The 22649-nt window shown below is 38.0% G+C and overlaps 3 protein-coding genes across 3 annotated transcripts; all 3 read right to left on the reverse strand.

Moving 5' to 3' along the window:
* On the reverse strand, nt 1-1769 carry LOC113769570 (G-type lectin S-receptor-like serine/threonine-protein kinase At1g11410). The gene is made up of 5 exons (XM_027314055.1): nt 1616-1769; nt 1308-1524; nt 988-1219; nt 729-879; nt 1-645 (listed from the first exon to the last, which is right to left on the reverse strand). The coding sequence occupies exons 1-5, from the start codon at nt 1754-1756 to the stop codon at nt 340-342; spliced, it is 1047 nt and encodes a 348-aa protein (XP_027169856.1). The 5' UTR covers nt 1757-1769; the 3' UTR covers nt 1-339.
* A 778-nt stretch (nt 1770-2547) lies between these two features.
* LOC113768947 (pathogenesis-related protein 1A-like) lies at nt 2548-3060 on the reverse strand. The gene has a single exon (XM_027313447.1). It carries the CDS (start codon nt 3058-3060, stop codon nt 2548-2550), a length of 513 nt encoding a protein of 170 aa, XP_027169248.1.
* A 2430-nt stretch (nt 3061-5490) lies between these two features.
* On the reverse strand, nt 5491-17513 carry LOC113768948 (pathogenesis-related protein 1A-like). Its single transcript, XM_027313448.1, has 2 exons — nt 17232-17513; nt 5491-5970 (listed from the first exon to the last, which is right to left on the reverse strand). Exons 1-2 carry the CDS (start codon nt 17511-17513, stop codon nt 5491-5493), a joined length of 762 nt encoding a protein of 253 aa, XP_027169249.1.
* Nucleotides 17514-22649: the final 5136 nt, after the last annotated feature.

Consider the following 22649-nt stretch of genomic DNA (forward strand, 5'->3'; position numbering starts at 1 on the left):
ATCTCGTATACATTACATCGTAAAAAGTGCTACAGTAATTATTCCAAACAATATTTCAAATAATACTCTATCCAAACACATATAATTATGTTTGATTACTTGAATAATTAGTCATCAAACTCAAATCCAAAACCAAAACGAATCCACAAAAGAATTGAGACTGATTATCTGCAGTGGCCACCCCTAACCTGAGGACACGGCCTGCTTCTCACCTTCCTCTGTCTGCAATTACCACTTGCAAGTTGCAACACCCGTCAGTCAACAACGGGTACGTCCTTTTGTCCTAACCCACAGCTTGGTGAAACAAAGCAAGAAAATATACGCCTCGCCAAGAAATAATCATCTACCCTGCTCATCTGAAATTGTGACCTCGTTCACAGAACAAGATTCTGGATTTTGAGGTAACTTGGTATTGTTAAGAGTCATAATTTCAGCAAAAGCTGGTCGCTTAGGAGTGGCAAGAGCCATTGATTCCTTGAGGAGCATGGATACCACGTCCGACATTGTTGGTCTATCTGCTGCATTTTCTTGCACACACAATAAACCAACCTGAGCATATTTTAGTGCTTCACTTGTTGAGACCGTTTCATCCAAACAAGAATCTGTGATTTCTGAAATTCTTCCTTCTGTCCATAGATCCCAGACCTGGAACGTGACAAATGATCATTCCCAAATTACTGGACAGAAGGAAATGACACAAGTAAAACTGTGTTGTACAGGTTACTTACATGTCCTATTAAGTTTAGGTGACGATCCGAATCGTAGAACGAAGTGTTCTTCTTTCCAGTTATGATCTCAAGAATCATGACTCCAAAGCTAAATACATCGGACTTCTCGGAGTAAACCCCGTCCATGGCATATTCAGGAGACATATAACCACTTTTTTTCTCGCAAAAAGTAATCATCTCTATTAGCTTAAGCATGAGATTAGAGATTGGATATTACTCGGAGCAAAACAACAAACAAGAAGATATTCCTTCAACTTACTATGTCCCAACAACTTTCATTGTACTTCCGCGCATCTCATTCTCTCCAAAAATTCTGGCGGTTCCAAAATCTGAAATTTTGGGATTCAGGTCGGCATCCAATAAAACATTGCTCGTTTTCAGATCTCTATGGATGATTTTTAATCTAGAATACTTGTGGAGGTACAAAAGCCCCTGAGCGACCCCTTCAATGATTTTCAACCTTCTTTTCCAATCCAATATATTCCGCTTTGCTGTATCCGTAAGCAAGGCAGATCCCAGTATTTTCTGAGTATAAGCATGTAACTTAGATAAATGAATGAAGGTAAATAGAGTTCTGACACATACCAAAAAGTACTGAATCTAGACTGTTATTCGGCAAGTACTCGTATACCAATAAACGCTCTTCTTTCTCAATGCAGGAGCCCAAAAGTCTAACAAGGTTTCGATGTTGCAGCTTTGAGATCACTTTGACTTCATTCTTGAATTGTTCAATTCCATGGCCTGACATTCTATTCAATCTTTTAACTGCAATCTCTAACCCGTTAACCAGTTTGCCCTGAACCATGTATTTACAATAAAATTAAGCAAATAAATTGGCTTTTTGGACTTAAAAGTTAATCGTTTCAAGAAATGTTTAATTAGCTTACCTTGTAGACAGGACCAAATCCTCCTTGACCAAGTTTGTTTTCCTCAGAAAAATGATCTGTGGCAATTTCTATGCTTGTAAAACTGAAGAACAGTGATTCATCATCCCCTTTGTCATCAAGATCTGGCCTTTCTGGACCCATGAATTTTCTAAGATTACCTTTTCTCTTTCGCAATTTGCAACACCAGAAAAGTAATGCAAGAGCCGCTAGAAAAGTCGCTACGGCAGCACCAACAACATATAGCTTCACCCTTAAATTCTTCGATTTCTTTCTTCCACTGGGAGGGCCGGCAGGTAATGGAGGAGAACCAGGGGTAGGAGCACGTGAAGGACCAACAGGAAATGAAGGAGAGCCAGGGGCGGGTGCAAGTGATGGGCCAACAGGAAATGAAGGAGAGCCAGATGCGGGAGCAACTGAAGGGCCAGAAGCTGCAGCCTGCAATCAGCAAGTTGTACTCTTTCATATACTTTCTTTCATTGCATAGTCTGTCATTTAACATGAACTTAAAGCAACTAATTGAATGTTAGGAATCCGTGTTTTGTGCCGATCTGTGCCTCATCATTTCTTAATCCAGCCTTGTCATCGGTTGAGGGCCTGGTCTCCTTCATTTTTCCAGGTCTCAAGCACAATGAATCGGCCTAACTATGCTCCAAAAATCTAACTTTCATCCTAAGATGCGTTCAATTAAGCCCCTTTTTGGTTTATGCTTATTTGCTTCTTTCCTTTTCTCCCCCCTAACATATCGAGTTCATTTACTTTTTTTTTTTAATTATATAGAGAGATTTGTGATGTACCCCTCGATCTTTATTACTCCATCCGCATGCATGTTATTGAAGTCTGTCTAGATGTTCAAATTCAAGTTAAGCTAAGAATTATCACTTCAGAAAGGGTACGAGAGGGACTAAGCACTGAGAAAGACAAAGATAACACATCTAGACAGGGGGGCTCATAACTGCAGAATAAGGACGCTGACCAACATAGTTGCCAGGGGGATCATAACTGCAAATCACGAACCACCAACCGTTATTTGTGCATTGAAGCCTAGCACAGCCCAGACGGACCGAGTTGCTCCAAACCACCTGAGTGTAGTGCCCGCACTGCTGCCCTTGAGCGCATGTGTTGGAGCTGTAATCGTAGTATTGCTTCTCACTTACCCACAGATTGACGGCATCGCTGCCCGTTAAGTCTCCGCTGCCTTCAGCTAAGTTCTCACCGTAACGGCCGCCAGAGTGCACCAAATTGCAGTCGTTTATCCTCTGATTGGCGTAGTTTTGTGCATAGGCAGCCACCACGTCGTCCCAAGCTATCGGGCCAACACCAACTTGTGCACGAGCCGCGTTATGAACGTCGAGATAATCTTGTTGTGAGTTTTGAGCTCGAGATGGCCAGAAGATTGCTAAGAGAATGAAGCTACATGATGCTATGGAGATCTTGAACGATCCCATTTCTTACCACTTCTTTTTCGGTTTTGAAAATGCAAGAGCAGTGAAGTGAAGTTGTGCAAAGCCTCCTATGCGTTTATACAGGGAAGGACGTTGGAAAATTTTGGGTTTTCGGTCATATAAAAGGTTTATATCATCATATCTGAGGTAGGAAAGGAAATTATGCATTTAAAAACAAGTTTTAATTAAGAAAAGCGTAGAAAGAAAGGAAATGAAGTCATGCAAGTCTAGGCAAGTATCTTCCAATCCGAAAAGCAGCCACTGTAGAAAAAAAAAAAAGAGAGAGACCAATATACTAATTCTACATGGTACAACTATTTGGTTTTGTGAATTTCTGTCTTGCTTGATGACGTTGCTCCAAAGATCCACCGGTTTAAGCAGGAAAACAAAGAACCAGAAAGACAGATTAGACCTGTAGAAATGTTGTAGATGCACGCTTAGACTGAGCAAAACTTTGGGAGACTACAAACAACTAACAAGTGTTGTATGGTAAACATTCTCGCAACACTTGCACATCTAACTGCCACGCGTATTAACATCGTTGTTCACGCGGGTCTCTATTCCTATTTCCTTCCCAAGGATCGGGAGTCTTGGAATCTAAATAAATCACATTCAAGACTTTTTTTTTTTGCTTTTTTGAGGAATTCACATTCAAGAGTCAAGTTCGCGATCTATCGCTATGGTTCATGACTCAAGTAAGGGTGAGGAATTTTGTGGGGCGTTGACCATCCTTTGTTTAGCTTTTCAAATTTTAATATTTTTTTTCCCTCTAGATATAGTTCGAAAATAGTTTTAAATCTTTTTAATCGAAGCGAATAGTTTATAATCTTTTTAATCCACACGACTTGGAGAGATAAATTTGAAGATGCAGCTTATTTTTGGAGATATTTTCTACACGGTTGCGAGAGCAATTGCAACGTTTAGTTGATGATTTACATAAATTTAATTGAAATTTGGATGAATTCGATTCATTGTGAATGCAACTTTTGGGTGACAAAATTTATATACAGAATCTATGCAGTGGATTATTGTCCATGCAATTTCGAAGACGTCTCCTATCATAAAATTGGGTCTCAATCACTGCATCAAGTTCGGCGAAACGACTGTAGTAGCATTATAACCTACCAGGTATTTGGTAACTACGTAGGCTTAATCAATTAAATTAGTGATTAACCGAATATGTAGGAATAATCACAATTTAGAACTAAAAAAATTTCTAATTTGCCAATGAGAAAAGGGTGCCAATTTCTAAATAATCACAATTTAGAACTGAAAAAAATTTCTATCCTGCAATTACAATTGCAATATTTGTTCAAGCCTTTTCTAAGGCATGAAAATGCTATATTTTGTTATTCCAATTCATGGTTGAAATTAGTTTTCTTGCTATATTTTTAGTGGTTCTATCCCAATTATCGAATCTAAACTCTCTACAATTTGCTTTCCAATTGTTTGTTGCTGATGTTGTATAAGTAATCCTGAAAGTAGCTATTATAAAGAGTCGTTGCAAATGGTTGTAGAAACTTGAAGTTGATGCTTTGTATTTGCCAGCATTTACACTTAGGCCTTCTAAATTTTGACTTTGTATAGATAACAATTCATACTTTTATACTATATTAACTAACTACTATAACATATGAGGGGCATTTCTTGAATTATATTATTCTCTTTTTCCTAAACTCAATTTTTTATTGTTTTTTTTTTTTTTGGACTTGTTACAAGCTAACCTGTTTTAGAGGAGGTTTCTCAAATTTATAAAACTTTGATGGGGTCCAGTGAAATTATCAGAAACCTAAGGGGAGACTTCTGGAATTATTCCTCAACAAAAACTTGAAAAATAGCCTTTATTTTCCACCAATTCTCAGAACAATTTCAGCCCCATAGCATAATCCCTGCAATCTCGGGAGACTTCCTTAATACGGACAGGGAATTAAGGAACACATTTCTTTCCTATTAGCTGTCCTGAACCCACTTCAGCAATGCATTCTTCTCGATTGATGGAAAGAACACCTTTCTTTCCTGCTTGCTGTCCTCCTGATCCCAATTCAAAACGGCATTGCCAAGTGTCACTGAACTTGACTTTCGACCAAAACAATTCTCTCCCTACATCATCAAGCGAAGTAATATCGTAGTTTCCCAACACTCCACCCCCATTGTCAAGTAGTACTACTTTGATGCTGCCCTTTTTGGTTTATGCTTATTTGTTTCTTTCCTTTTCTCCCCCCTAACATATCGAGTTCACTTATTTATTTATTTTTAATCATACAGAGAGATTTGAGATGCGCCCCGTGATCTTTATTACTCCACCTACATGCATGTTATCGAAGTCTGTTCTAGATGTTCAAATTCAAGTTAAGCTAAGAATTATCACTTAAGAAAGGGTATGAGAGGACTAAGCACTGAGAAAGACAATGATAACACGTCTAGACAGGGGGATCATAACTGCAAATAAGGGCGCTGACCAATGTAGTTGCCACGGGGATGATAACAGCAAATCACGAACCACAAATCATCATTTGTGCATTGAATCCTAGCGCAGCCCAGACCAACTGAGCTGTTCCAAACCACCTGAGTGTAGTTCCCGCACTCCCCCGTTTCTGGAGCACATGCGTTGGAGTCGTAATCGTAGTATTGCTTCGCACTCACCCACTGATTGATGGCATCCCTGGCCGTGAAGTCTCCGCTGCCTTCAGCTAAGTTCTCACCGTAAGGGCCCCCAGATCGCGTCCAATTGCAGTAGTTTATAATCTGATTGGCGTAGTCATGTGCATAGCCGGCCACCGTGTCGTCCCAAGCTATCGGGACAACACCAACTTGGGCAAGAGCTGCGTTATGAACATCGAGATAATCCTGTTCTGAGTTTTGAGCTCCAGATGGCCAGAAGATTACAAGGTGAATGAAGCTAAATAATGCGCGCTAAGAAGATCTTAAATGATCCCATTTCTCACTACTTCTTTTTGCGCTTTGAAAATACGAGAGCAGTGAAGTTGTGCGATTCTCATCTATAGCCTATGCATGAGTTTATTTATACAGGGAAGGACGTCGGAAAATTTTGGCTTTTGGGTTATACAAAGGTTTATATCATATTTAAGGAAGGAAAGGAAATTATCTTAGAGTATTTAAACACAAGCAAGTGCTATGTATATGGTAAACATTCTCGCAACACTTGTACATCTAAGTGCCATTCGTATTAACATCAATCATTGCTCTCTCGCGGGTCCCCGTTCCTATTTCCTTCCCACGGATTTGGAGTATTAGAACCTAAATCACATTCAAGACTCAAGTTTGCGATCCATCTCCATGGTTCAAGACTCAAGTAAGGGTGAGAAATCACATTCAAGACTCAAGTTTAGCTGTTCAAATTTTAATGTGTGTGTGTGTGTGTGTGTTTTTTTTTTGGGGTCTCTCCAAAGATAGTTTTGAAAATTGTTTTTAATCCTTTTTATGTAAGCGACTTGGAGAGAAAAATTTGAAGATGCAGCTATTTTTGGATATATTTTCTGCACGGTTGCCAGAGCAATTGCAACGTATATATAGTTGATGATTTACATAAATTTAATTGAAATTTGGATGAATTGGATTCCTTTGTATGACGCAACTTTTAGGTGACAAAATTTACATACAGAATCCATGTAGTGGATTATTGTCCATATTTGGATATCTTATTTTTGTGGTTCTAGAGAGTTGCAATTTTGATCTCCAATATTCGGAGGGTAGACTAAAATGATCTCTTATACTACTCAAAATACAGTTAGTTCCACCTGTTTCAAAAATGAAGCAAATTGGTCGCGTAATTTCCCAACACCCCACCTCCATTGTCAAGATCAAGCACTTTGATGCTGCCCTGTTATGTTATCCAAATATTGTGGAAAAAGGTACCCTTAGAAGCGCGTTTATCTTGACTAAGACTTTGGAACACCATCATCTGCTTGCCAGCCAACCATCCATCCCAATTCCCACCATTCATTCATTGTCCGTCGTTGCTCAGAGAATTGGAACCATAAGCGGTGGCCCGTTCGCGACGGGAATAGTTGTAGTAGTAGTAGTAAAGAAACGAAATAGAACTAGTCTATTAGTACTGGTCCTCCTAGAGGATATTTTCAGAGTTTGTTGACAGTTGAGTCCAAGCCGTAAGATAGAAGTTCGCTACAAGAAAAAGCTTTTGGTTGTCGGTATATAATGGAGAAATCAGACAAAGCTCTTTGCTTTATTAAGCAACTGAAAACGACAGGCACTCCCAGGAAATTATACTTCCCTCTTTCGTTTTGTACCCAGAAAAAAGAAAAAGACGGCCAGAAGCATGTAGCTGGTGGGCATCGCCCAACGGGTACCGCTGGAGACAACAGGAGCTGAAGTCTGGGCGGCACTTCAAGTGTTTGCGTGTGGGTCGGTCCCTTGAGTAATATCCACAGAGAATGACATGTATTTTCAGGAAGAAAACTGGGGGAAAAAATCTAGGAGATTGCAATGATACCATCATACCCCGCATCTACATCACCCAAAATTGCTCAAAAGTTATTGAATCAGTCCAAGATTCAATTTAGAATTTGTTCCAATCACCGTTTAAACAGTTATTCCTCTTGACTAGTTGGTAAGATTGATGAGATTTATGAATTAGGTTGAATCTAGCAGTAGCTCGTGGGGTGATTATTAGTGTGTTTTGCAATGTTTCGAAACTCGGACTGATGGTTAAACTAGTAAAGTGGTTGGGTTAAGGTTCAATCGGTTCAACTCCGATCCATTATTTTTTTATTTTTTTTTATTTTAAAAATAAATAATAACAAATAAGCATAAATATGTATAATCCACACAAAAATCCTAAATTTTTAATATCTTCTAGAGAAGATTTATTGATTTAGTATCTTTTAATTCATCAACCAAAAAAAAGAAAAAGTACTTCATAAAAAAGATTAAGAATCAACAAAATTATGAACAAATCTATCCAATATTTTAACTTAAACAAGGAAAAGTTTAACTTCCCCAACTCAAAAACAAATCTGATAGAATTTGTAAAATTGACTCCAAAAAAAGTAGAAAAAATCATGAGTATGAAAACAAAAGATAGAAGAGGAAAGGAAAAACAAGTTTGCTCCTTTGTCTACCGAGTTCAACTTCATGATCATCTTCACCATTAACAATGTAAAAGAAGAGAGGGAAGAAAAGAGGGAAAAAAAGAAAAAAAGGAGATGAATGGAGCTTGTATAGCAGCTCCCAGAGGTGAAGATTCTTAAAAGAGAAGAGAATTGAGAGTTTCTATAATTTTTTCTCAATACATGGAGTATTCCAGTTTTGCCAGACTAATCTCCCTGCGTTTGTGCACCCTGCCCCCTCCAAGAATACATAAGAGGTAGAGAGGTGATTCGAACACACGATTTCGGGATCTAACTAGGCTACCCCGAGACCATCTGAGTTAATCTTAATGGACAAAAAACTATGCTAAGATTTTCATTTTTTTTTTAAACACAGATGATAAGTTGTATTTTTGCGATTAATTCTATGATTATTTTCCTCTTTTATTATACCAAATATTGCGTTAATTGATGGATTCTACTTATATTTGGTTAATGGTGCTAAATTGTAGGAAAAAGAGCAAAACGTGACAAAAAGGGGCAATCTTCCAATTAATTTGATGGTGGCACGTTCGGGATCGATTTCCAAGTTCGATTCAAACTCTGGGCAGCTTTTGAGGAAGATTTGGAAGACTTGAATTCTAATTACTAGTCTTATTGTTGAATTAGGAAACTTGAAATACTTTCTTTTGTGGTTTATTTTGCTATTTAGGAAACTAGTTCTATTAGGTAGTATTTTTCCATTAGGAAACTAAAGAAGAGAAAGAGCCGGATCCCGCGTGATAAAGACTTCAGCTAGCAACAAATTCGGATCTTCTTTTGACGGCAGAAATAAAAGAGGACAATTGCTTTGTTCTTATTACTTTTGAATTCCGGGGCTAGTTGGCCGATTTTGGCTGGGAACAATCTTGTAAACTTCAAATAGCTCTTTTGCACAGCTGGTTCTCCATTAATGGAGAACTAGCTTCTCAATTCTAGTCAAGGGGACAACTGAAGATATGGTTCAACAATTACTGTGAGATCTAATTTATTTTAATTGTTTCCTCCATTTATTGGTATTCATATGTTTCCTGCTTTTAACTGTTATAGCTCTTGTGTATGATTGATTAGTGCGCAATAATTAATTATTCACATAGGCTATTTTGCTAAATAGGGATAATTGAATCCGTAATTGTTCGTTATCTTTATCTCAGTAGCAGCTGGCGTAATTGGGTTTATGTCAGGGGAGCATACGATCTAACTTAAATAAACCCTCGTAGCGTGTTTATTGGTTAGGATTGGGCCTTTCTAATTATTAATGCAATCTGGAAATTAAATCCTACGGTCGTACCTAGGGTTGTTTTTGGGTTAGAGAAATAGCTAACGGTCGTACCTTAGCTATCGATAAATTACGGAAGGGTTGGTTGTTTAGCGCGTGCGAGACAACTATAACCAATCTATTAGTAAATGTTGGAATTACCTTTGAATCAATGATCAGTTGCATGAACCATTTCTGAAGTGTACCCTTGGCTAGAGTTTCTCTTAGTTATTTCTTTTAATAATTATTTTCTGCATTTAATTTGTTAGTTGGTATTTGATACCAAAACCCCCTATTAATCTTGATTTGAAAAGAAACAAATATCTCGCCAGTCCCTGAGGAGACGACCCTGCTTACCACTGTCTACTAGTTAGGAAATTTAGTTAAATAATTAATTCAGGTATATCGGATTAAGCAAACTCTTCGGGAACAGGGTGAATCAAGTAACCTATTGCACACCTAGAGTCCCTGCTCCAGTACTCGAATTGATTATTGACTGCTTTATGTGGTAGTTAGGTTTTATTTATTATTATTGCACAGGTTCGGCACCTGTCAATTTTTGGCGCCGTTGCCAGGGACTGGTGCCAGATTAATTTGTTTCTTTTTGAGTTCATCTTGTTTTTATTTTTATTTATTTATTTTTCTCTTATTTTTTTTATTATATAGTTTATGGCTTCTAACACTCCGTATTTTGGTGATATACTGGATTTTGTTTTCGGGGAAGGCAATGAGACTGATTGTTTTTCTAAGTTTGCATATTTAGAGGCAATAAACTCTATTAAAAAAAGAATGGCTGCTGCAACCTGTAAAATTTGTTATGCCAGAGATCATTCAACCGGTATGTGCCCCGAATATCAAGATAATCTGAATGTCTCAATCAATAATTATGGAGATTTTTCACCCTGGTCTCAAACGTGGTATAACTCTAATCCAAACGGGTATGATCAAGGATGGTGGGATAACTCCAGTTATGATTATACAACAGGGCCAATGAATTTTCAGCAGCCAATGAATTTTCAGCAGTATGAGTCTCAAGAACCATCATCCATGTCAGGTATGTCTCTTGAAGAAATAGTTGAATTAATAGCTACTAACATATATCAAATTCAACAGGAGGTATATCAAGTTCAACAGGAGACACAAAGGATGAGTAAAGAGATGAAAGAAGCAAGGCGTGAATGGGCATTTAAAACGAGCAAATTGATTTCTCCAGTTTATGAAGAATTGCCCTCACCGACTATTATCGACCATGAGGAAGATGAGAGTGCAATTATTCTGACAAATGACATGGTACTGCAAGAGTCTCAAGAAGAAGAATCTAAAGATGCAGTTGAAAAGAAAGTTGAAGAGCAGAAATTGAGACCCCAACATCAAATGGTTCAAGTGAATGAATCCAGTGAACAATCTCCAAATGCGGTGACATCTCCTCCATTTCTTGATCGATATTTTCCTGACTCATATTCTTTAATTCCTGTTAGTGAGATTGATTTTATCATACCAAACGATTTTGAGTTTCATGACAGGAATAAGTTAAGAGCTACGATGGTCAAATATCTTGAATCGATAAAGGCGTGTGATGGAGGAGAGAGTGGAGAATGCAAATTATCGTTGACTTGTTTGGCGCCATTTACTAGTCCATGGAAGCCCGTATCTCGTGTGCTCAAGAATTACTCTATTTACGAGGGCTATCAGGATTATATAGAGGATGAAGCACTGAAACGAGCCACAAGATTTTATCCTCCGTGAATAAATATGGCAATGTCTAGCCAAAGACATTAAAGAAAGGCGCTGCTTGGGAGGCAACCCAAGACTCTTTATTTTAGTTTTCTTAGCTTTTTGGAATTTTTGTTAAGTGTTAGTTGCATTTAGTGATTTGTTGCTTTTGTGGCAGGAAGCTAACAGTTAGACGTGCCCTCGCCAGGTGGTCACGCCTGAGGGGAAGAAATTTTCGTGCAGGTTCTGCGGACTCTATAGCAGTTAGACGCGCCCACGCCAGGTGGTCACGCTTGAGGGAAAGGAATTTTCATTCAGGATCTGCGGACTCTATAGCAGTTAGACGTGCCCACGCCTAGGCCAGAGGCTCCTTATTCTAAAAAAAAAAAAAAAAAAGAGAAAATTTTTTTTTTACAAAAGCAATTTCAATTTTTGGAGAATTTCGGTAAGACTAGTTAAAAAAAAAACATTTTATTTTCTTTTTCTTCTTTTCTTCTTTCTTTTCTTTTCTTTCTTTCTTTCTTCTTTTTTTCTTTCTTCCTTCTTCCCCGCTGCTTTCCCTTTCCCCCTGTCCTTTTCTACTTCAGCCGCAGCCTCCATGCTCCATGCCATCAGATCGCACGCCATCAGCTCGCGGCCAAGCCGCGTCTCTCCTCCACTCTCACCTTCCAGGAGCGCCACCCCCTCAGCTTAGCTCGCCGCACCCCACCCACGGCCTGCTCCATCATCGTGCGCCTCCTCCAGCTTCGTCCGCCGCACGCCGCGGCTCCCTTCCCCATCACGCGCAGCTCCTCCTGAGCTCGCGCGCCTCCACCGCCACCAGGAGCTCGCTGCGCCTCTCTTCACTGACCAGCTGCGCCTCACCACCAGCTCTTCAGCCCTTCACCTGCGCGAGAAGCCGCCGCCTCGGCTCGCCACTCCGCCGCTGCCATCGCGACAGCCCACGAGCCCCGCCGATTTCTCCCTCTCTCTGCCGCACGTCACCTCAACCCCAGCTCATCCGCCTCACGTGCACCTCCTCCGTCGCGCCCCAGCTTCAACCCGCGCCGCCCTCCAGCCAGCTCCACCTCTGCACCTCCAAGCTCCACCGCCAGTCCACACAGCGCAAGCCACCTGTCAAATTTCTTTGACAGGTGGAGGTATTGAATTCTTCCCCAAATTAGTTTCACTCTCTGAAAGTTGTGGTTGAATTTCTTGATGGATAGACGAAGGTGATAATTTGGGCATTTTCTAGGGTAAATTTTGAACAGAGTTGGGTTTAATTGCTGACATAGTGGGGATATTTTCTGCTATTATTTGAATTTTTGGCCGGTTGATTAATTTTTCCCTGTGACTCACCAGTGGTACTGGTTGATTAATTTTAAAGTTTAAGTTCTTGCGGTTGTGTTACTGCCATTGAATTTAATTCTTTCCTGTCTGTGCACCAGTGGTACTGGTTGCAGTGTTGCTTTCCAGTTCTTAATCCTCTGTGCTGGACTGCCTATTCGATTCTTGAGTTTTGGTGCCTGAACTGTCTCTCGATTCTTACCATTAGTTGCTGGAATTGCTGGTTTCTTGGGTCATTTGCTAATTTTGGTGGGTTTAACTGGGTATTTAACTGTCCAATTGGAGACAGTTGTTGAGATTTTGGGTGGGTTTGTGTCCAATTGCTGAAATTTGTTGCGTTGTTTAGTCACTCGCACTGCTCCTAGTTGGTTCGAGTAAAACTGGTTGGACGTCCCTAGCCCGTGGAGTTTAACTGTTACATTGTTTGGGGTGATTTTCTGGTATTGATCGAATTGTTGGGCATTATTTGGGGGTTTTGGCTGCTTGAGACCTCTATTGCACCTTTAGTTGAGTAATTTTCTGGATTGGTTTGTTGAATTAGTATTGCCATTGGTTGACTCTAAGTACCTTGTTTGGGGAGTATTCAGTTTTGTGATTTCAATTGCTAAGCTCATTGGAGCACTTGCCGAGATTTTGAGTTGCATGATTTCTGCATTGACTAATATTCGGACCACCATTGCTTATTGTTTGTAATAGCTGCTTTGTTGAGATTTTCGCCTAGTCCTTAGGTGCCTGAAGTTTCCATTTTCTTGATTGGGGTGGCCGTTTATGTTGCTTCATTATCTGAGGGATGCACCAGTGGTACTGGTTGGGGTATTATAACTACATTTGCTGCCACTTGGTTCTAGTTGGTGGGCTACTTGATCGAAAACTGCCAAACATTTTGATTTAGTTGTAGTCCAAAATTTGAACTACTATTGCTGGTTTTGACGGTTTCTTGGCTCATTTGCTAATTTCGGTTGGTTGAGTTGTGTAATTTCTTATCCAATTGGAGCCATTTGGACAGATTTTGGGTGGACAAGTTTTGTCGCTCTCTGTTGATCTTTGGGAGGCATTTCTGACCGTATTCTACGTATTCAAATTGGTTGAATTCACTGCTTTGTCGAGGTTATTTTTGGTATCACTTGAGTTCTACTTTGCTGATTTCTGTCTTGCGTCCCTTGAAGTGCCTTTGGTTGGGTATTTTCTTCATTTGTTTGTTGAATTGGAAGGCTACTGTGCCACTTCCATTGCTTATTGCTGTTGGTGGCGTCTAATTGACTTGCTGGGAGTATTTTACCTTTTCATTTCAATTGCTAAATCTTTAGAGCATTTGTTGCGATTTTGGACTACATTGTTCCTGCATTTGACCCAATTGGAGCCACCAGTGAGTATTTGCTGGTTTGATGTTCTCTGTTGCACTCTAGTTCGCCTGGATCAAGACGCACGTCGAAGCTCTCCTTCCCTCTACAATCTTTCACTGCCGCGCACCACCGTAGCACCATTTTCACTCCACCGTTCCCACCTATTCCATAGCCCCCCGAGACCTTCCACCACGTATTCAGGGAAGTCCCGTTGCCCTTCGCCTTGCTATTACTGTTTATTTGTCACATTGAGGGCAATGTGTGATTTAGGTGTGGGGGAAGTAGTATATTGGCATTTTATTGAAAAGTGAAAGTGTAGGCATTTTTGTTGGAATTTTTGTTTGACTTTGTCGAATTTTGTCCAATTTTTGCCTATCTTTGTGCTTATTTGTGATTATTCCTGATAAACGATGGTTAGATGTCTCAAATTTTCCTATTGCTAAAATTTTACACTTTAAGGTGTTGAGTATGACATGGTTGATTTTAAGGGTATCTCTTTGGTGAATTTTTGAGGTTTTGTGACTTTTGCACTTTTTGGTTAACTTTTCTAAGTATTGTAAATATTTGTCTAGCATTTTTTGTGCAAATTGGTTCAGCTATTAATCTTAGTTCTCCATGTTTGAGAAATGAAGCGGGTTTGTGTGGTATTTAATTTTATTTTTGGTGCTTATTTATGAATAGTATTAGGCTATACTCCGCTAGTATCGTTGCCTAGTAACCGAGAGTCTTCACCACAAATGTCGACTTTCGCGTCAAAACGCGATGATAGCTATGAGTATGTGGTTTTTAAGCGATGATGGCTGAGTAACCGGGCTCCTTCATATGGCCAATGTCGGAGTTCGTGTCAAAACGCTTGAATGGCTAAAAACTAAGCGTTCCCCCTAAAAAAATATCATCATTCATGTGTGGGGATATTCTAAAAAAAAAAAAAAAAATGTGCTAATAGTGAAAAATATGGAAGTGTGTGAATGAGTTGTTAGCCCGCTGATTCATGAATTTTAATGTTGAGATTTTGCTTAATAGTCGAACCATTTGCTTATGGATGCTGGTTAAGTATTTTATATTCTTAGATTAGTTAGTCATAAATTGAAAGAGTCCTTGATCTTGAAAGCTAATTGGAGGGATATTCCTTGCAAATTGCCACTAATACTTGACATGTATTTTAATTGTATTTTGGCAATAGACGATTTGAGCAATACCCATTGTTTGAATTCGATTGCGTGATTTGTTGTTCTCATGCTTGAGGACAAGCATGGTTTAGGTGCGGGGGAAATTGATAAGTTGTATTTTTGCGATTAATTCTATGATTATTTTCCTCTTTTATTATACCAAATATTGCGTTAATTGATGGATTCTACTTATATTTGGTTAATGGTGCTAAATTGTAGGAAAAAGAGCAAAACGTGACAAAAAGGGGCAATCTTCCAATTAATTTGATGGTGGCACGTTCGGGATCGATTTCCAAGTTCGATTCAAACTCTGGGCAGCTTTTGAGGAAGATTTGGAAGACTTGAATTCTAATTACTAGTCTTATTGTTGAATTAGGAAACTTGAAATACTTTCTTTTGTGGTTTATTTTGCTATTTAGGAAACTAGTTCTATTAGGTAGTATTTTTCCATTAGGAAACTAAAGAAGAGAAAGAGCCGGATCCCGCGTGATAAAGACTTCAGCTAGCAACAAATTCGGATCTTCTTTTGACGGCAGAAATAAAAGAGGACAATTGCTTTGTTCTTATTACTTTTGAATTCCGGGGCTAGTTGGCCGATTTTGGCTGGGAACAATCTTGTAAACTTCAAATAGCTCTTTTGCACAGCTGGTTCTCCATTAATGGAGAACTAGCTTCTCAATTCTAGTCAAGGGGACAACTGAAGATATGGTTCAACAATTACTGTGAGATCTAATTTATTTTAATTGTTTCCTCCATTTATTGGTATTCATATGTTTCCTGCTTTTAACTGTTATAGCTCTTGTGTATGATTGATTAGTGCGCAATAATTAATTATTCACATAGGCTATTTTGCTAAATAGGGATAATTGAATCCGTAATTGTTCGTTATCTTTATCTCAGTAGCAGCTGGCGTAATTGGGTTTATGTCAGGGGAGCATACGATCTAACTTAAATAAACCCTCGTAGCGTGTTTATTGGTTAGGATTGGGCCTTTCTAATTATTAATGCAATCTGGAAATTAAATCCTACGGTCGTACCTAGGGTTGTTTTTGGGTTAGAGAAATAGCTAACGGTCGTACCTTAGCTATCGATAAATTACGGAAGGGTTGGTTGTTTAACGCGTGCGAGACAACTATAACCAATTTATCAGTGAATGTTGGAATTATATTTGAATCAATGATCAGTTGCATGAACCATTTCTGAAGTGCACCCTTGGCTAGAGTTTCTCTTAGTTATTTCTTTTAATAAATTATTTTCTGCATTTAATTTGTTCAGTTGGCATTTGATACCAAAACCCCCCCATTAATCTTGATTTGAAGAGAAACAAATATCTCTCCAGTCCCTGAGGAGACGACCCTGCTTACCACTGTCTACTAGTTAGGAAATTCAGTTAAATTTAGGGATTCAAAGGTATATCGGATTAAGCAAACTCTTCGGGAATAGGGTGAATCAAATAACCCATTGCACACCTAGAGTCCCTGCTCCAGTACTCGAATTGATTATTGACTGTTTCAGGTGGTAATAAGGTTTTATTTATTATTATTGCACAGGTTCGACACCTGGCACCTGTCAGATATATTGAATTAATGTGGCCAGTTGTTCAGTTGTCTAAATAATATACCGCCAATTAGGACAGGGGTGCGTATCACTTGTATGTCTTAATTTAGTGGTGAACGATACCAATTTCATTGCCTCGCAAGCAGTCTAATCTGGGTCGTAGGGATAATTAATCTAGTTTAAATGAATCCGCTTGTGTGTTTGTTAACTAGAATTGGGTCTCTCTAATTCCTAAAGCTGTAATTAGATTAAATCCCTCGAGCGCCTCGGGGGTTGTCTATTTTACAAGAGGGTAGTTTACGAGCGTCTCTGGACTACCATATAATTAAGGAGAGATTGGGAGTTGGGCGGTTGCTAAATTGCTAGAACCAATTTATTTGCAAACGCATGAATTAATTTAGATATCTATGATAAATTGTATGAACCGGTGCCGAGATTATCTCCTTGACTAGGTTGTGTCAATTCATTGTTTATTTCATTCTTGAGTTATTACATTTATTGTGATTGTTCATTTAGTAATTTTAAGTCTTTAATTTGTTTCATTTATCTTTCTCTCGTTCAAAAATCCTCCAATTATCTGTGTGTGATAAATCTACCAGTTCCCTGTGGAGACGACCCTACTCATTACTATACTCATTCAGTTTTAGGAGTAGGTATTATTATAAATTTTATCTTTGGTAGTTCGACACCCACCATGGAGTACCTTAATCACAGCTTGCCACTTGATTTCGTCCATGGTTACAGTCTGGAGAAGGGGATCCCATCCGGCCCCAGTCACCCTCAATTGCATGCGATTGTATTCTTGGGTCAGATGGCGTAAAGCATAATACTTCGCTTTGATTTGATTTTCATCAAAGTGGCATCCTTTTTTGGCAAATTTATTGACAATTGTCGGGAACACCTCACTCTTTAAGTTGCCCTTGTTCATTCTATTAGCCCGTTTTAATTCAACCAAGTACTCCGCAAATTCAAGCTCTCGCTCCATTGGAAATTGGGCTCAACCTTGCCTCGATGAACCAACCTTACCGGCCATTGGTTTTTTACGCTTTATATAGGACCAATAAGATTAGCGAAAATTGACTATTAAAGAGGCTAAACAGAAATTGAATGGCATCTATAGCCCCAAATCAACTATATAGCAATATTGAAGTAATTCCCTTGAATCACGTGCAAATAATACCAATTTCCAACCAGGACCATGAAAATGGGACATGCAAAATAGTTAATTCAATAGCTTTCAAACTTGGGATAGTCAAATCATTTAATATAATTTGAGCCAAGGTCAAACAGTTTACTTGCTGCCTGCAGCCAAAAGTCCAACTGAAATTGTCTTGAAACTGAAGAAAGACTACGTTGTGGGCTTTCAAGATGATGCATTGAAAAACTGTTCTGCCTAAAGTTAATAGCTTGCGTCATTTGACGGCAGGGCAAGGGCTGTTCTGACCTTTGAGAAGTCTACAGCTGTCCTATCAAGATGTTTAGGATTTATTGGGTGGTATTCCTGCAATTATTAATCATTAATTTGAAGAAGTATTACAGTTAAGTCATTAGTTCTGTTCATTTGAAAGGTTGTCTCAAATCGGTCTCCAAGTCTCAGGCTACAACTCTCATTCTTGCAAAGCACCAAATTGAGAATATAACACAAATACACAAATGTGTCATCAGCCCATCCAACTACATTGCCCACGAAGGGCGCCTATATTGTAAACACCATCACATTCAACTCATCAAGGAGAAGGGCAACCTAAGCCAGCTTGAGGGCGACCATGAGAAGAATTCAGCCACAGGCACAGAAGTAGTTGCAGAATCATAATTTACCATCTGCAGACTTTGAATTTCAGTGCTTTATCTCTTGGTTTCCTTCTCTTCAACATCAATTTGTTCTCTAGAGCCTGCATTTTCATCAAGTTAAGAATATTGATTACAGGCACAAGAAAGTCGGAGTTGTCAATGTCTTTTGTAGATGTTCGTGGGCCTTTGATGGCTAATCTTGGCTTTGTGTTGTGATCTTGTAAACGTTGAAAACTGATATCTGAAGGCTTCAAATTGCAGTCCCAAAAAAAAAAAAAAGGTACAATAACACATTTTGTTTGATTTTGAAGCTTTCAATAACACATTCTATTTCTACTATGCTGCATCAAGTTGCAAATGTCAATAAATCGTGGCACATCATTTACTGAACAAGCCATTATACGATACATATCATGAACGTATGTAAACCATCCTTCCATTGAGATTAAATTATTGTAAGAAATTAATCAGAGTTTATTATACCAAAATGAATTAAATTGGGGCGCTCATCATTTTGAGTGCATTTGCTGTTCAATTATAGAAAATTTAAGTTGTATTTTGTACGAGTTGATACTCTCTCTTTTTTTCAACAACCGGTAATAGTTTATTGTACACTTATTCCTATTCCTACTCTAATCTATTATAAGAGAACAACGAGAACTAAACTACCATCGGACCAAACGGATGCATTATGCACTCGTCTGAATTTGAAAAGCCACATATTATGACAATTAATCTTGTCTCCCACTCCATCAAGTCTTATAACTTAATGGTGGCCATCAGTCCAAAGGTTAGTGGTTCGTAGGAGTTGATGCTCGTACACAAACTAATGAACAAGCCAGCATGATCAAATGTGGGTCCGGTTGGTGTGGTTATTCCATTTACTAGTAGTATCAAATTTCGGCACTTGACTCCGCCCCCATCCCTCGTAGAGACCAATTTGCTTTTCTACCAACTTTAACACCTCGATTTAAGGGCTAAAAGCCTGACACAATAATCTTTGAGCGAGATTCACGGACTCAAAATTGATAACCCAAAATATTAGTAGCCCAATAGACCTAAGATCACATACTAAACATTTGCATTTCAAATTCCTGAAATGAGACAATCTATACGGTGTGATTTGATTAATCTTCCACTTGAATGGGTAGTAAATTTTCCTTCTATTTGCACAAAATTGTTCAGGATGATATTCAAAGACAATATTTTAAGTGTGATGAGGATGGGCAGTGGATATATTTGGGAACATATTTCCTCACTTTTAATCTTTCATAGAGATGGCAACGGAGTGGGGTTGGGGCAGGGGAACCTGCCCGCTGCCTCCTAATTCCCCCCACCCCCCGCTCCTCCCAACCTACTTATAATAACTAATTCATTATTGTGCTTGTGCTTTTTTTTTAGAAAAAAGTGTCATTGTATTAAGCGTAATTAAAAATTGATTATAAATGTATTAGTAAATTTAGTATAACTAATTAATAATTTTTATTAGTAGACATATATAATTATTAGTATAATTGATAATATCAATTATATTACATATACTAATATACATTATATAATATATATAATTAATAATAGCATTATCATAAGTTTATAACTAATTAAATTATATATTATATATAATTATATACATATATATTTATATATTTATTCTTTTTAACGAATGGTGGGGTGGACGATGGGGCGGGGGTATACTCCCCCAACCCCCACCCCATTTCTAAACAGGGGAAAACTTCCCCCGCCCCGCCTCATTAGCCCCCGTGGGGTGGGCGGCCAATTGTCATCCCTAATCTTTCATGTAGCACGAATTTTTATTGTTTACCAACTTGACAAAACAACTAATTGCTTGCAAGCCGATTGAGTGAAACACGATGTCAAGAACCCATACTTGTGTTTCACCTTGAAGAGATTAAATTTGTGATTTGATTTGTCGGCTATAGTCATGATGTTAGTACTGATGCCCTTTTCTTCGAAAGTTCGAGTTAAAGACCCAAAAAAAAAAGGAAAACAGAAATCCTGAGCAGCATAGAGGGAGCCAAAAACTTTATTTTGAGTGGCATATTTTAGACACAGATAGACTTAGACCATGTTTGATAATTTAGTTCAATACTTAAATTTAATAAATTCAAATTTTAACATATTCAGACCGTTTGATAACCAAAAATTAAACATCTGAATTAATTAAGTGACACTGAATTTCTTAAGCAAAACTTGCTCCCAATATTAAGTGATAACCTATTCACTTATCACTGAATGTGGTATGCACTCAAATGTATCAGATTTAATACTTAACAATTCAATAAGTTAATAGATTCAGATTCATATTTCAATTTATCAAACGCCCTAGATTGTAGTAAAATTTTTTGTAGGGGGCAAACTTTTAATTTGTAAACGATAATTCATTGTGAAAACTTTCATAGTTAAGGAAGAAAAACCTAATTTTTAAATTAATTTCCAAACTAGGTCCCAGAATTATTTTTCGTATGGTAGGCAAACTACAAAGACATCATTAGGCATATAATTGAAAAGAAATTTACAACTATACATCGTGCTAAGAATAATCAAAGGCATTGAAACTATCACCACTGGCAGAACAGGAAGACTGAAGCTTTTTGAGACATTTGGTTAAGTACTTTATTAATTCTTTTTTTTTTTTTTTTAGAAAAGCATTCGATTGACCTACACCATTATGACTAACAACTGATGTTATTAACTGCACATGCAATAATAATGAACACTAATTTCTCAATAATTGGCCACATTTTGTGTTTGTTATACCCTTCAATGACCGGAATGTAGTTTATGGTGTCATTCTCAAGAGAATAGCCCTGCATTAGATATCTATCAGGTTGAATAAAGCAGGAGTTTTAGCTTCTTGTGCAATTCGATAGTCCACCACCATGGTGACCACTAAATAATAAGCTAGGCAAAAAGTTCCTCTTAAGCGTAACTATCACTCTTCATGCCTCATGCGCAATAGCTTGTTAATTAACCAAATGCAAAGTTTGATTAGATCAACCTGATGAGTTTGAATGCTTCTAACGTTAGAGCTGCATTGTCCAAAACTTACCAAAGAAAATTAATTTGGGGGAACTTTTACAACCCGTGTTTATATGAACACTGCTTTGGCCTAAATCGAATTTGAATGAATGGAGCGTAAAAATTAATAGAAAATTTTGGAAAAGAATAATTATTTATACAATTTAAATGGACTTCTATGAGTAATATGCTAAAATTGTGTAATATAGATTCATTGAGCAGCCCCTTGAGCAGGCGAACAGCCCCTTGAGCAGTCTAGATGTCCTGCCTCTACCGAAATCCACGCGAGAATGATATCTGGATTGTCTCTACGATTTATATGTGAAAGTGATGAAAATTGCCGGCCTTTCTTTTCATCTTTCCTTGTCTATTTTGAATCTCTATGTATGTCTCACATATTTTCCCATTCTCCACTCTCTATGTTTGTAACGAAATCTTTTTCCCTTTTTGGAGTAAATGGTTTTCGTCGTACTAATAGAGATAGGATTGATAGAAAGAAAAAGAAGAGATATGTTCTTATGGTTTGATTCAAAATCAAATAAAAAATATATTCAATAACTAACTCTATCTTTTAGCTGTCTGATAAATAGGAGATAACTATTTTCTCCTATCTGTTCAAATAGGCCTAAAATTTATTTTCTTTGTAATTAAATCCCAAAAGTATCTTATACTTTGTTTTCAAGTCTTCACTCAGACACATAATATAAATCCGGAAAATCTCATGATTCATTTACTACAAAATTAAGACAATTCAGTAAATCAACAAGAAATTTATAACTAGCAGCACAAACAATCTAAGTTTCTATTTTTGTCCACTTTGTGAAAGGCGAAAGAAGAAATGTATTCTACATTAAAATAATTCAAGAAAACTTTGTCTACTCTCTTATACACCTTGAAATATAGAATCCTAGTCGGGCCCCAAGCCCAAGCCCAAGGTCCCTAATATACCCTTTTTCTACTACACCTACAAAAAATGAAGTTATGATCAAGTATAAACATTTTGTCACATAGCTATGTGATTTGAGACCTATGTATATTCGTCTCACTAAAGCTATCACATTAATAAATTCCACTCGTGTGACAATTCAAATCAAATTCTTTTAAAACATTGAGTTAATTATTGTCCAAACATCACAATAAAGTAAAATGTAGTTCAATGACAGGTGTCGAGCCTGTGTAATAATAAATACCTACTCGAGAAAAATACAGATTTTGTATATAGTAGTGAGCATGGTCGAATCCACAGGAACTGGGGATAAACTTGTTTCCTTTTGATTCAAGATAATTGGGG

The sequence above is a fragment of the Coffea eugenioides genome, chromosome 4 (assembly GCF_003713205.1).
Source record: "Coffea eugenioides isolate CCC68of chromosome 4, Ceug_1.0, whole genome shotgun sequence".
Classification (NCBI taxonomy): domain Eukaryota; kingdom Viridiplantae; phylum Streptophyta; class Magnoliopsida; order Gentianales; family Rubiaceae; genus Coffea; species Coffea eugenioides.